General features: G+C 39.1%; 1 protein-coding gene across 3 annotated transcripts in view; it reads right to left on the bottom strand.

The window, feature by feature from the left end:
- malrd1 (MAM and LDL receptor class A domain containing 1) overlaps positions 1–15,586 on the bottom strand; it is a 430,000-nt gene that overhangs the window by 10,305 nt on the left and 404,109 nt on the right. For all 3 annotated transcript variants that reach the window (XM_059972137.1, XM_059972136.1, XM_059972138.1), the window contains 3 exons: positions 12,686–12,771; positions 12,510–12,603; positions 795–873 (listed from right to left, as the gene is read on the bottom strand). In XM_059972137.1, the coding sequence (XP_059828120.1) occupies positions 795–873; positions 12,510–12,603; positions 12,686–12,771 (259 nt within the window). The remainder of the gene's footprint in view (positions 1–794; positions 874–12,509; positions 12,604–12,685; positions 12,772–15,586) is intronic.

Consider the following 15,586-nt stretch of genomic DNA (forward strand, 5'->3'; position numbering starts at 1 on the left):
CTGGTGTCCCCGATGATCTTCCAGACCTTCTTTCTGCACCTGCTGATACAAATGTCCTCAATGGAGGGAAGTTCACATCCACAGATGCACTGGGCTGTCCATACCGCTCTCTGCGGTGCCCAGCAATCAAGGTTGATGCAGTTTCCGTACCAGGTGGTGATATAGCCAGTCAGTGTGCTCTAAATGGTGCCCCTGTAGATTGTCTTGAGGATTCAGGGGCCCATGCAAAACTTCTTCAGTCACCTGAGATGGAAGGAGGCTGTTGTGGCTTTTTATGCCACAAAGCCAGTGTGTACAGTCCAGGTGAGATCATTGGTGATGTGTACACCAAGGAACTTGGAAATACTCACTCTCTCAACTGCAAACCCATTGATGTTGATCGGGTCGAACCTGTCTGCATTTCTCCTGTAATCCACAGTCAGCCCTTTTGTTTCTTGGACATTGAGAGAGAGGTTATTATCTTGGCACCATTGTACCTCCTCTGTAGGCTGTGTCATTACTGCTATGAATAAGGCCAATTAAAGTCATGTTATCTGTGAATTTGATCCTGAGGGAAATTGGGTTTTGTTACAGTTGCACCAACCAAGAATAGTGTAGAAATATAGCAATGTAAAACCATAAATAATTAAATAATAGTAAGTAAATAATGCCAAGTGGAAGTAAGTCCAGGACCAGCCTATTGGCTCAGGGTGTCTGACACTCCAAGGGAGGAGTTGTAAAGTCTTACAGAAAAAAGCTACAATTTTATTAGCTGAATAAAATGGATGAAAGAGCTCTCATGAAATGATACCCACCTCTGCTGACACATTTGCACTGTGATCACCGTATAGAATATTGGATATTGAAATACATTTGGTTGTTGATGCTGGTACCCTTTAATAAAAAAAAATCAATCAGTTAGGAATTATATTGTTCAATATTATTATACCCTAAATCAGGGGTTCTCAACCATTTTCATGCCATGGACGCTTACCATTAACAAAAAGGTCCATGGACCCCAGGTTGGGAACCCCTGTCCTAAATCTTGGTATGCTTTAAGTGAATATATTATATACAATGTATAATCCAGAAAATATATTGCTAATCAATGGAGTTTCATTTGTACATCTCTATTTTAAAATACTTTTTCAGTAAAAAAATTGCTGGGTTTTCCAAAAAATAAATTGTTTATTGTATATGAAATGAGAAATACATTGAGTTTATTAGCCTATATCATTATTGTCTGCCTTAAGAAATTGTCACAAATAGGTAAATGCATTCCAAGGAAAAGAAAACATCCACTTCTTTTCTAGATGCATAAGCTTCACACTTAAGAAATGTATTTTCAACCAGATAATTTGACTTGTTCCATCGCTGTATCATTAAATCATTTAGGAATCATCATTACAGAAGTAATATTGATTTTGTAGACTATCAATCAACTAATATGTTTGCTAATTAAGCACTTAGAATCTAAAATGCTTTTGAACTTGTAGGAATCCTGAAAAACCTTAAAGATGTACATCTGGATCCCTGTGTGTGTAAATGTGTATGCTTTTCAGTGCTGTAATGAGATGATTATCAGCTCACCTACTGCCAGGCAATGTTCTAAATTGATAATGATGGAATGAGAGATAAACTAATTGAGCATACTTGAGAGACAAAAGACTGCAGAGTTGGAACCTGGAGCAATAAATAATATGCCAGAGGAAATCAATGGTATGAATTTTGAAATTTCCCATTGAAGTAAACCCTCATCTCCAGTGTGTTTCCTCCAGCCCCAGCCATCTCGTTCTTTCCCATCATCTTTGAGTCTTCCCATTTTTACCTGCTACTCCATAGTTCTCTTTATCTCCCATCATCCATCTTTTGCTCTCCCCTCTTTCTCAGTTTCATTGACCTACTATCCACATACTTTAATCGCAATCTCTCCCTTTCCACATTTGGCTCTAGTTCCATTTGCCTTTCCCATAATAGTTCACTTTATCAATGCCCTTCTAATTTGAGCACTGATAGTCTATGTGTTAATGTTTATCACCCTTCTAGCTATCTCCACTTTCTCCATGCAACCTCGCTCCATCTGCTTCCACCTGGTTCTGATTTCCAACTCTACCCCTCCCTCTTCCCTACCTGGCTTGGTCTGTCAATTGTCCTTCATCGGTCCTAGGTCCACTGGTTCCTGTCTCACTATTCCCTCTCTCTTGTTTATATTGGCTATCTCGTCTCTTCACCCTCACCCTTGATGTAGGGTTTTGACCAAATGTCGACCAACTCAATAAAATAAAGATCTCTTCATTTTTTTTGTAAGAACTCTGTAGGCACCCAAATCCATCAGATTGTGCTGGGCTAAAGCACAAAAATATTCACATTTCATTACTACGTAACTACAAGAATGGCAGCATCATCAGTGATGTCAACATGCAACTGATATGAGAATTAGAAAAAAATTATAATTTGAAGGGAAATCCTATCATGTGCATATTGAGAGTAAAATGTAAAGTGAACATTGTTCTCATGGTATAAATAAACTGTTTAATCTAAGATCTGTAAAAGTGCTGAACAGTTCTATTCTGGAGAATAATTACAGAAGAAAATTCATGAATTAAATAATTAACTTTCAAAAGAAAATAAATAAAAAATGTATTCTGAGATAAAAGAATGTAAATTTTATAATGAATAATGAAAAGACATGGAAAATTTTGTGAAGAAATGTATCCAGTTTTACACGTTGAAGATTAGAATGCCTATTGTTGGAAATGACCCATCAGCTTGGGTTTAATTTCATCTTGCACATGGTGAGTCCCCCCTTGGGTATGGATGCTTTGTTTGTTTGGAAAGCGAACAGTTGATAGGAATATTAGAAGAAACACAGCTGTGTTTCCTTTGAAATGTTTGAGTCACTCTCAAGTCAAAAATGCCAACAAAAAATTTCCCCAATGTGAACAGTTCAAACAGTCCAAAACAACCCTACAAACTGCAAGAAGCCTCAGTAAGGAATACAGTAGTTAATCAGAAATACCAGTCTATTTACATTTTATATGACTTCATCTGATCAACCGAATCAAATGATCCTGCACAGTTCCACAAATAATGATAGCTACTGTGGCTTTGGCAGGATTTCTAGTTCAGCAACTTTTATTCTTTATTATTAATGAGATGTCCCCTTTTATTCTCTGAATGCCTGTCAGAGAACTCATAAAACCTAAGTTATGATGTGCTATAATGGACTGGATCATGACCTGAATGGATCTGGTATGGATCTGAGATCCAATTGGTATTCTACTTGTGCAATTTGTATTTAAGTTTGGGTTGTTTTGTCATGAAAATTAATTACAGAAAGATTCGCAACATGTTGCGCGACTTGTAAATCAGCCATGCGCTGCTATATGCTGAGTACTATTTATCCCATCAATACTCCTATTTATATTTTCAAGAGCTGGTTTCTGTCTTTCTTAGAGAATCCATCATGCCATTTAATGGATCATAAATGAGAAGAGCTCTTCCCCTCCCTCCCTCTCACCAGATGCATTTCACAAAGCAGTGACAATGCTCTGGTGATTACCTAAAGCTTCAGAAGTTACAAATTCATTGAATACATAATAAGGTAATTATACTTCAGAAGTGGTATTGTTGATTAAAGGGCCATTTATAGACTGAGATCATCAAATATCAATGGCAGAATATTAAACAGATTTTTGGCTGCTGAGTAGGTGTTTGTTGAAGGAAAGTGAGATAGGCCTAACAGCAGATTTGTTTACATCTTGGCTAAGTGGGCTCATGATGGGATGTTTAGCCTAGAAATTCTTCTGTGGTTCAATTCTTCAACCTGAAATGCCAATGCTGTTACTTTTCCCACAGATGGTATCTGAGTGCTGCTTAAGTCATCATGTGGGCGGGCCGTATTTGTGCAAGGAATCTAGCTGAGATGATTTGAAGGAGTGGGCAATGGTTTGTCAGCAGAGGGCCAGGGAATGTGGGAAAGTAAGGATAGATAGACCTTGATTTGATGGGGTAGAGCAAAATAAGAATTCAAAGTGAGAGTCCATGGTGGAACCGGAGTATTGAATCTGTTTGAATGGGGATGGGAATAAGATGGTGACAGTGGAGCTTGATTCATGATTGGATGGAAGAACATTGATGATGAGAATACATGTTGGCAGAAGGACAGAGGTCATGGACTATTAAACATTCATATTAATACTTTGTACTGGAATTAAATAAATAATTTTAAATATTGCTGTATGTTACTGTAAGATATACAGTTGGCTCCCGTCTTTCGAACGTTCGCTTTACGACAGCTCGCTGTTACGAAAGACCTACATTAATATCTGTTTTTGCTAATCAAAGAGGATTTTTGCTTTTATGAAAAAAAGATGCCTGCTTTATACGTGTGTTTACCCCGAGAAAGAATGCCATGACCATAAAGCCTTGTGTGGGCAGTTGTGTGCACATATGTGTACGTGCGTAGGCGTGTATGGGCGCATGCATGTACGTGCCGATTTTTTTTCTCCAAATCGATTTTGGCTCACTGTCTTCCCGATTCTGATAAGTGAAACTACACTGTACATACCATATTTCTACTTTATATAGGCTGTATATTTATCATGTCATTCCTGCTTTTACTATATGTTTGTGTTATTTTAGGTTTTATATTTTATTTGGTATGATTTGGTAGGTTATTTTTTGGGTCTGGAAACGCTCAAAATTTTTTCCTGTATAAATTAATGGTAATTGCTTCTTTTCTTTATGACATTTTGGCTTACTAATGGTTTCATAGGAATGCCCTACCTTCGGATAGCGGGGGAAACCTGTATTGATCAAAGGAAATTTATAATACTCAGTTGACCATAAACTCTGTACTGGTCAAAGTAGAGCACATGATCCCTGGAGGCAGTCGAAAAGAGATTCACTAGGCTAACTGTTGGGACAAGTTGATTGTCCTATTACAAGCAGTTAAAGAAATTACATCTATATTCTACGGAATTTGGAACAAAGGTTGATCATATTGAAACATATAAGATACAAAGGCGGCAAGACAAGGTGGATGGTGAGGTGTTTCTGGTGATAGTCTCAAATGAGGGGTCATAGTTGTAAGATAAGGTGGTGATCATTTAAAATTAAAGTGTGTGGTAGCTTCTTCTCCTGTGTGGATGGTAAATATTTGGAATCCTGGGTTAGATTAATTAGGGTATTTGAAAAGGAGGAGATAAAATTTTAAAAGTTCATTGAATTGAAGATTGTGGGAAACCTGTGGCCAAGTTTTGTTCCTATTGTCCTGTATTATTTTGTAAGTAGTTCATGTTGTTTACTCTGTCTGGGTCCTTCTTAATTTTATATACTTCTTTTAAGTCTCTCTCAGCTCTGTTCCAAAGAAAACAAGCCCAGTCAAACCAATTCCCCTTATAGCTAACATTTTCCACCTCCGACAACATTCTTGAGAGATACTCCATGTGATTCTCTCCACTGTAATACTTCTTTCCCGTAAAATGGTGAGCTGAAATGTGGCCCGTCTAGGGTTGTGCATTATTTTAGGACAACCTCGATCCTTGTATATTCGAATGGGAGAGCACCGAGCGGAGTTGATGAATGGAAAAATATGGAGGTCCGAGACTACAGTTCTCTGAAACTGCTGAACATATAGTAAAGAATGGTGAAGAATTTGGCATGCTTGCCTTCATAGTCTGGGTCGTAGAATATAAGAGGTGGGATGTTATGTTGCAACTTTACACAACAACACCTCTTCCACCTCAGACGGTTGAAGAAGTTTTGTATGGGCTCTCAAATACTAAGAACTTTCCACAGGGCCACAATTGAGAGCATCCTGACTGGCTGCATCACTGCCTGGTATGGGAACTGTACTTCCCTCAATCGCAGGACTCTGCAGAGAGTGGTGCAGACAGCCCAGCACATCTGTAGATGTGAACCTCCCACTATTCAGGACATTTACAAAGACAGGTGTGTAAAAAGGGCCAGAAGGATCTTTGGAGACCCAAGTCACCCCAACCACAAACTATTCCAGCTGTTACCATCAGGGAAACAGTATCGCAGCATAATAGCCAGGACCAGCAGGCTCCGGGACAGCTTCTTCCACCAGGCCATCAGATGGATTCATTCATGCTAATGCAACTGTTTTTCTATGTCATACTGACTATCCTGTTGCACATAATATTTATTATAAATAACGATAATTGCACATTGCACATTTAGACGGAGATGTAACATAAAGATTTTTACTCCTCGTGTATTTGAAGGTTGTAAGTAATAAAGTCAATTCAATTCAATTCCTTCGTAGTTTTCATTTGGCAACTGGAAGACTGTTCCCTTTCATTGTATGCAGTATGCACAGATGGTGCTGATAACCCACAAGAATTCATTCCCTGTTTTTACTGACCTCCATATACATGTGCAATGATGATGAACCAATTTATCTATTGACCCTGAGTGGTTCGGTGAATACCCCTAAAGATGCCTGAGATGTGGAAGATAATTTTGCAATCTTACGCGGAAAGGCATTAGGGACTGATCTTGATGACTTGTTAACAACCTGGGAAGACAATGGTGCAATAGTCTATGGACACCGAGAGAGAATGCACAATCAGTGTTTCAGTATCAAGATTAAGAGTCACATCAGTTGCCTGACCCCTGGCCTGTCTTGTTCCCTGCTTTCCATATTTCCAGATGATACGTGCTTATTCCTCTGCTCAGAAGCAGCCTTTAGCAAAGTCTGAGCTCACCATGTGATAAGGCAAGCACGTCTCTGCTCCTGCAGAAGGAAGTGGAGGTCCTGTATTTTGCGTCTCTGCTTCAGCACCAGAGTGGTTGCATGTGTATAGGGGTCTCTCTGTTGGCTGAAGATAGCTAGTTGCTCATGTATTTTCTCTCAAACATTCTGAGAAGCTGCCCTAAATTCCTGCTTGGCACTTCTTTGATTGTAACCAGCTTTTGTGGAAGCTTGTTGTCATTTTCCTGATACTCATTAATCTTCTCTATAACACCCAGTGCAATATGTTGACAAAGGCATTTTGAACATCCAGTATGTATCACATCCGATGCATTCTCCCATCCATCGTACTGTAAAGAAATATCTAATTTAAGTTTGCCAAGCATGATCTTCAATTCCAAAATCATTGTTGACTGCTTCTAATTATTTTCTTTCCATTCAGATAACTAACAATTTTGTCTTTAATTAAAGAATCCAATCTGTCACAGATGTTAAACTAAATTCCTTATAGTTATCCAGATTATCTTGCTTTTTATATTCATTTTCCACTCCTTCATCACACATCTACTTTACCAACCCCCTTGACCCTTGGATGTACTTTATCACACTAATGTCCAGACTGTGCGTCTATTCACTTAAATAATTCTTTACTTCCTATTTATTTACATTAATTTTAAACAATTGAGTAATTTCACTCAGTTTGCAATTGACCTCAACCATAGTAATCCTTTTACAATCACAGAAGTAATTTCCACTTATCTTCCAATAATTTCTGATCTTTTCCTCTTGGGCTTCCAGCCTTACAATTGATAACTTTGTTTTTAATTTATGTATTTGTAGAAGCTGATGTGGTAACACATCAAATATAAAGAGATCTTAATCTTTTTAAAAATTTCTTGCTCACAAGCATTGCTGCTTCTTGGTACTCCTAAGAAATTATCCCTAATATATTTTTGTTTTCCACTTCTGTCCCATTTGCAGATTTTTGTTAGTCATACCTGTAGATATTACTTTTTCCCTGATGTAAATTAATAATGAAAAATAATTAATTAATACAAATTTAAAATGGAGTACAGTATAAGGAAACAGCAAAGAAGTTATGCAACATTTTGCACCTGATTTTAAATGAAAGACGCTAAAACAGTATTGAAAATAATAGGCAGCCAAGGAGTAACAAAGCGTGAAGAACTAAAAACAATTAATATCATAAAAATAGTACTAGCTACTTCAATAGAATTGAATGCTGATAAAAGCTCTGAACGTGTAGGATGCATGCTTATGTGAAGATAGTTAATACATTGGTTATAGTGAGACTTCAGACCTCCCTGGCTTTTGAAAAGTCTCAGTAGAAAGATGGCAGCAAATACAACACAGCTTCTTTAAAATAAAAGAGAAATTGTGTTTAATGCAATAAAGATTTTGGGGATGTAATCAGTGGAGCCAGTAAATATCATGCATTTGGATTTCCAATAAGTTTTTGGATCAGTTGTCACATAAACATGTGTTCTAAAATATAAGGGTTCTTGCCAATTATCATATCACTTACATGCCACTAGACACTAGACACTGGAATAATGCACTGCAGTACAGGCCTTTCAGCCCTCAATGTTGTGCCGACCCATATATTCCTTAAAAAAAATACTAAACCCACACTACCCCATAACCCTCTATTTTTCTTTCATCCATGTGCCTGTCCAAGAGGTTCTTAAATATCCCTAATGTTTTAGCCTCCACCACCATCCCTGGCAAGTCATTCCAGGCACTCACTCACAACCCTCTGTGTAAAAAACTTACCCCTGATGTCTCCCCTAAACTTCCCTCTCTTAACTTTGTACATATGCCGTCTGGTGTTTGCTATTCGTGCCCTGGGAAACAAGTACTGGCTATCCACCCTATCTATGCCACTCATAATCTTGTAGACCTCTATCAAGTCCCCTCTCATCCTTTTATGCTCCAAAGACAGAAGACTCAGCTCTGCTAATCTTACCTCATAAGACTTGTTTTCCAATCCAGGCAACATCCTGGTATATCTCCTCTGCACCCTCTCCATAGCTTCCACATCCTTCCTATAATGAGGTGACAAGAACTGAATACAACACTCTAAGTGCGGTCTCACCAGAGATTTGTAGAGTTGCAACATGACCTCTCTTCTCTTGAAATCACTCCCCCTGTTAATGAAGCCTAGCATCCCACAGGCCTTCTTAACCACCCTATCAATCCTTTCCAATAGTCTGCAGACCACCAATGTAAGACTCCCCTGGTCTATAGTTCCCAGGATTCTTGCTATTCCCTTTTTTAAACAGGGAAAGTACATTTGCCATTCTTCAATCCTCCGGCACCTCTCCTGCAGCCAAAGAGGATTCAAAGATCATAGCTACTGCTCCAGTGATCTCTTCTCTCACTTCCCACAGCAACTTGGGGTATATCGCATCTGGCCCTGGGGACTTAACAATCTTGATGTTTTTAAGAAGATCCAACAATTCTTCTTCCTTCATCTCCACATTGTCCAACACACAGGCCTGTTTTATTTCGACCTCACCCTGATCAAGGTCCTTTTCACTTGTGAATACTGAAGTAAAGTATTCATTTAGGACCTAAGCCACAATTTAATGGGTTATGGGATTGGTGTAATTTACTCATGGGGAAAGGGTTAACAGTCAGAAATCAGAGTTGGGATAAAAGATCCAGATGACAGGTTTGAGTGTCATCTGAACAAAAGACAGGTGGAAGTCGTAAGAAAGGCATAAAAATTTCTACAGTGGGATTGTGCAGGTTAAGTAAATGAGCAAAAGGATGTGTTCAGAGAGATGAAATGTCCTTGTACAATATCCTGTAGTAATCAAGGTGGCAATAGAATAGTTGATGTTTCCTGTGGGTCATGTACTCTACAAACTCTATTAAATTCATTATCGAAGGGGTATAATTACAAAAATAAGTGAATCTTGCTGCATCTATACAGAGCTTTGAAGTACCATCATGGGTGAAAGTAACAATTTTCTTGCTGATATAGTCATATTGATAACATTGCTGATTTAACTCATTTATCCTGATTTTGCAGGTCATTCCCACAGGTGTACCACATTCGCCTGGACAGACCTCATTTCATCTCTTTAGCACGTTCAACAGTTTTACCACCATGTTCAAAAGCAGGTCAATGAGGTTCAGTAAATGATTTCTGGGATAGTGATGTGCTGGGGGATGGAGATGTCTCATGAGGAAGATTGAACATAATGAGAGGTGATCTCACTGATACACAGAATATTCTGATGGAAGGCAACTAGGAGCTTTAGACTGAGAATCAAAAAAGGACCATTTGAGACAGAAATGAACTGGATTCTTTTTTCAAGTGTCAGGGATCTTTAGAATTCTTAAGTCCAGGGAGTTATGGACACTGAGCCAATAAAATTAGGGAATTCAATAGATTATTGGACTGTGGTGAACTCGAAGCTTTGTGGATCAGGCAGGAAAGGAGAGCTAAGGCTAAAATCAGATCAGCTATGATCTTGTTGAATGGCTGAACAGGCTCGGGGGAACGTATATTCCTGTCAGTTATGCTTCATGACTGGTGTAGTTACTTCCTATTCATTCTATTCGCTATACAGAACATTGATGTTTATAATTAGTGGTTTATAATTAAAACTGGTCCTTAATTTTTTTGATTATTTGTACAGATATTCTGTGTTTTTAGGAACTGGTTAAATGTTTAATCTTCTGCTCCATTTATCTTAGAATCATGTTTTTGATAAGCTTTGATTTGTGTACTTATTTCTCATTATTTATAATAACCTCTTTTTTTATTACTGCTTTTCCTTTTTTCCACCCACTACCATCCATATCCAAGTCACTCTTCACAGCAACATTTGCCTGTTCTAGAAAATAGAAATCACACTGAATGTCTCAGTCAATATTGAAGTCTATAATAGCATGGGCTGGCTGGTGGTGTAGTGGCATCAGCACTGTACTTCAAAGCAGATGGTCCTGAGTTCACCCCTAGCTGGGTCCCAGCCCAGGTAGCAGCAGTGTCTGTGTGGAAGAAAGGCTTGGCAATCTACTTCCATATCTTGCCATGAAAATCCTACGGTCAGACTCGACTGAACAACAACAAATAACTTTTCCGTACTAGTTAGCTGCTTGACTGGACTAATAGCTTTGAATGCTTTGAAAGCTAGACAGAGTAGATGTGGAAAGGATATTTCCCAAAGTGGGGGAGTCTAGGACAAGAGGGCACAGCCTTAGGATAGAGGAGCGTCCATTTAGAATGAAGAAGTGAAGAAATTTCTTGGTGAATTTGTGGAATTTATTACCAGAGGCATCCTTGGAGGCCGGATCATTGTGCGTATTTACAATGGAGCTTGATAGGTTCTTGATAGGACGTAGCATCAAAGGTTATGGAGAGAAGGCCGGGGAGTGGAACTGAGGAGGGGAAAAAAGGATCAGCCATGATTGAATGGTGGAGCAGACTCGGTCGGCCAAATCTCCTAATTCTGCTTCTATGACAGACAGACAGATAGACATACTTTATTGATCTCGAAGGAAATTGGGGTTTGTTACAGTCGCACCAACCAAGCATAGTGTAGAAATATAGCAATATAAAAGCATAAATAATTAAATAATAATAAGTAAGTAATGCCAAATGGAAATAAGTCCAGGACTAGCCTATTGGCTCAGGGTGTCTGGCACTCTGAGGGAGGAGTTGTAAAGTTTGATGGCCACAGGTAGGAATGACTTCCTATGACGTTCAGTGTTGCATCTCGGTGGAATGAGTCTCTGGCTGAATGTACTCCTGTGCCTAACCAGTACATTATGGAGTGGATGGAGACATTGTTCAAGATGGCATGCAACTTGGACAGCAACCTCTTTTCAGACACCACCATCAGAGAGTCCAGTTCCACACCCACAACATCACTGGCTTTATGAATGAGTTTGTCTCATCATCATAAGGTCTTCAAATGTTCTGTTTTAAGAATGTGAGTCTAAGGGTAGGAGCAGGCTACCCACCCCTTATGCCTGCCCTCCATTCAATATGAACAGTCTCATCCTCCTGTGCTAGTTTCCCCACATAGCCCTCAATCTCCTGATTTAAAAAAAAATCCATCTCTGTTTAAATACCTGCAAAGATTTATGCTCCAATGCTCTCTGTGGGGGAGAGTTCTCATCTTACTAAACTTCAAACAATATAGATCTATTTTATTTTGCTACTCAAGATAACCCTCTAGTCTCAGGAATTAGCCAAGGGAGTATTGTATGGACTGCAGACAATCCTAGTATACCCTTTCAACCTCACCAGTATCCCATACAACGTAATAATACTTGCTCATTTCTGAACTCCAATCCCCTTACAATAACTTGGCCTTCTTAACACTTACTGTAACTGTTTGTAATTCATGCAAAAGAATACCTAGACATCTGTTTGCTCACCTGCAGTATTTCTTCATTCAGATTCCTTTTACTGAACTGCATGATTTCACACCTGCCCACATCAAAATCCATACGACCACTTTTTGCTAACTGCCTAGGAAGGATGCCAAGTTTTTCTTTGGTGTTATCGTGACAGCATAGCTCTGTCATGTGAATGTGAGACTTTTCACTGAAATTCATCTTCTGGAATGCTTTATTCATGATTTTTACAGAATCACCAGACTAAATGATACTTGGTGGAATGAAATAGAAGTGTTTGGTTCACAAATGCATGGTTCTTATTAAAATATTTTAAGCTCGTATATTTCATTAGTTCACATCTAAGATGACCAACATGCTCAAGAATGTAAAAAAAAATTCAATACAATAAAATGTATTTACTATTACATACTTGCTTGCTTTTCTTTTAGCGATTATGATTGAAACAATTAGTAGAGTGAGCACAAACAAACCCAAGCCAGTGCCCAGTCCTGCCCACAGTGAGTCTGGATAGGAAAAGGAAAACAACATTAGTAATAGTGTGAGGCTGTACAGCGCAGTTAGTTAAGATTGGTATCATTTCTTTACCATTATTTGCTGCTAGATCAGGACTGAGAGTTCCTGCTGTGTTGACCAAAATATGGCATCGATTTCCTTTCCACTGACTTGTACACCTGTGAAGCAGGCAGAGGGTGTGGTGATGGGGTTGGGTGTGGTTGGTGGTGGGGGGAAAGGGAAAGAAATGATTAAGGATCTCACAATAACATGCATTCTACTTTTGTAAATAGCCTTGTCACAGAAGATGTATTTTCTAATCACCTTTGAGCCATAAGGTCACACTCTATGCCTTTAATACTGTCCAGCTAAAATACAGAAGAGACATTAACCCCTGCACCCTCCTTTACATATGAGTTTGATGCACCTTTTGGGAAAATATAATGCTCAGACAATGTTGTAATGAAAGAGTCTGATATAATGAGAGTTTGTGAAAGGTTGAATAGTAGGTCTGCAAAAAGCTCAGAACATCAAAGGAAACAGAGCTTTGCAGGGCAGTAACTCATCGATCAGTTTACATTCCAGAGCCACTCAACTTGTAAACTCAAAGGGCGGCAACAAGCTTCAAGAATTAATGGTAGATACATGGATGTTAAAGTCAATAGTCTACAGAATGAAATGACAGAGAGTAATTGATGTCTCGCAGGCAGCATGTTGTTTTCAATAATTATAACAATCAGTATGTTGCTATAGTTCAGTCTCTTCACTGGGGGTTGATGAGGATAGCTGGCCGATGGGCTAACATCACAAGTGCCTAGCCCCAGTGAAATCTAGCCAGCTTTAAGCTAGAGTGCATCTCTCACCAGGAGTGTGGTTGTGATTAAAGAAGTTGACAGTTGGACCAGGACAACTGAAGAAGGAAGGGACATTAAAAAAGCAGGTTTAAAGATTTTCAGATATTGTGCAGAGAATATTGTGGATGCAAGGCACCACTCCTGTCTTTCACTGTAATTTTGGAAGCATTCCAGAAAAGATATCAGAAGGCAGTAGCTATATGTAAAAAACAAGAATTCCAAGAGGATCATGTCCTGAAGGCTGGATGTCATGTCTTGAGAAGCTTAGTGGCCGCATATGAATGGCAATGATCATTGGAAATCTTCAATCACCCGGTGTGTACTCCTACCAACTGAAATTTGTAATTAATGTTTAAGAGTTCGAATAAAACCTAATATACTTGGCAGTGCTGCAAACCACACATTACCAGCTATTACAGCTCAACATCTGAAAACACCTCATGAGATGATATTGGGAAGTCAAAATAGGGCAGTACTTATCCAGTGAATGGTCTGAGAAGTGTTGTGGAATAGAATGACCTCAGGGTACAGGTACATAGTTCACTGAAAGCATGAAAAGGTATTTGACTTGCTGATCCTTGAGTCAGGGCATTCGGTATAGGAGCTTGTACATGATATCACAGTTGTACAGGAAATGTGTGAGACCCACATTACAAATGTAGTAAATGATACAATATCAACATGCTTCAGGAGTGTATGCCAAGGCCAGTGGCAGGACTGAAGCAATCCGATATCTCGACGGCCTCATTCCTAAACCACTTCCTTAAGTTCTTCACTCTCTTCGAGCCTGACTGTTGGATTCTGATGTTTTTATTCAAGGTTCTTTCAGAAGTCATGAAAGAGGTATAAAGTCTGATGCTTCATGATCATTTTACTGAACGTTGATAGAACAAAGGAGAATTGAAATGGACAGCGATAGACATCTGCTAAACAAAAAGACTTATAACCAAAAAGAACTAAGATGGCTATACTATATAGATAAGAAAAATTCCATTCAAATGCACAGATAAGAGTCAACCATTGAAATATCCCCTATTCAAATAATGCAACACCAAGAGAAGCTTCCAGAATTTATATATATATAGTAACTTTATAAAAATCAAGCAGTCAAATAAAATAATTGTTAAACTACAAAGAAAATAACAATTCATCAGTCAGATCCAACAACTTTTTCCTTTCTCCTCTTTGCACCTCTATAATATTCTCCAGCCAATCCCCTTCCAGGTAGCACAAGAATGCGAGACAGAAGATGCAGACGCACTTCCTGCACAGCATAGGATGGGGAGAGGTTAGTTGCAAGCGACTTGCAGCAAGGGCAAGCTAGATAAAGGAACATAAGGGTAATCCAGGTAAAACAGTTGCAAGGTCACAGGTATTCTCCAATGAAGGATGTAAAGAAGAACTTTGATGGGGGCAATCTTGCAACGAAAATTGATTGATATACTTAGCAAAGTGCTTAAAACCTATCATAAAACCATGTGGAGTTAGCAGAAGCACAGAACAGTCTTGCACCAGTTTAATGAAGGGTTTGGAGCCAACATTTCATGGCATTGAAGTTGTAAGCAACTTGCTTCAACATTGCAGACGCAGCCCCACTGCGGCATTTTAAAACTGATGCCACAGCTTTACCGGAGTATGACTGACTGCTGTACTGGTGGAATTCCAGGTCAGCTTATTGCCAGGGAAACTAGAGCAACTGTCCTTCTTTCTGTGCACAGAGAAACTTCTGCGAAGGGGTTTCATGGTTTTACAGACATCCCAATCCCTGCAACTTACCGACTTATTGTCCCTCTTTTCCAAAGTATTTCCATCATTGTCTGTTTTTCAGTCTAGATTTTCAGCATCTGTTTTTTTTTATTTTGAGTTTCATGGTAGTCCAGAAACCTACCCTCCAGTGAAACACTGCTGTAGCACTGTCCCTGAGCTATAGAAATGGTTCCATGGAGCAGCAATTTCTCCCCCCTTTCAGGAAATCATCAATCATCTTGCAGCCCAGCTGTTCTATATGTCTGGCTGACAGATTACCAGCCCCTGCTGCTATCCACACTGGGGTGATGAAGTGCACACAGTGGTCTTTTGGGGCTAGTAATGGCTGAGGCCATCTGGACTCTCCTCCAAAGACACCCCGCTGCAGACACAA

This window comes from Hypanus sabinus, chromosome 6 (genome assembly GCF_030144855.1).
Source record: "Hypanus sabinus isolate sHypSab1 chromosome 6, sHypSab1.hap1, whole genome shotgun sequence".
Lineage (NCBI taxonomy): Eukaryota > Metazoa > Chordata > Chondrichthyes > Myliobatiformes > Dasyatidae > Hypanus > Hypanus sabinus.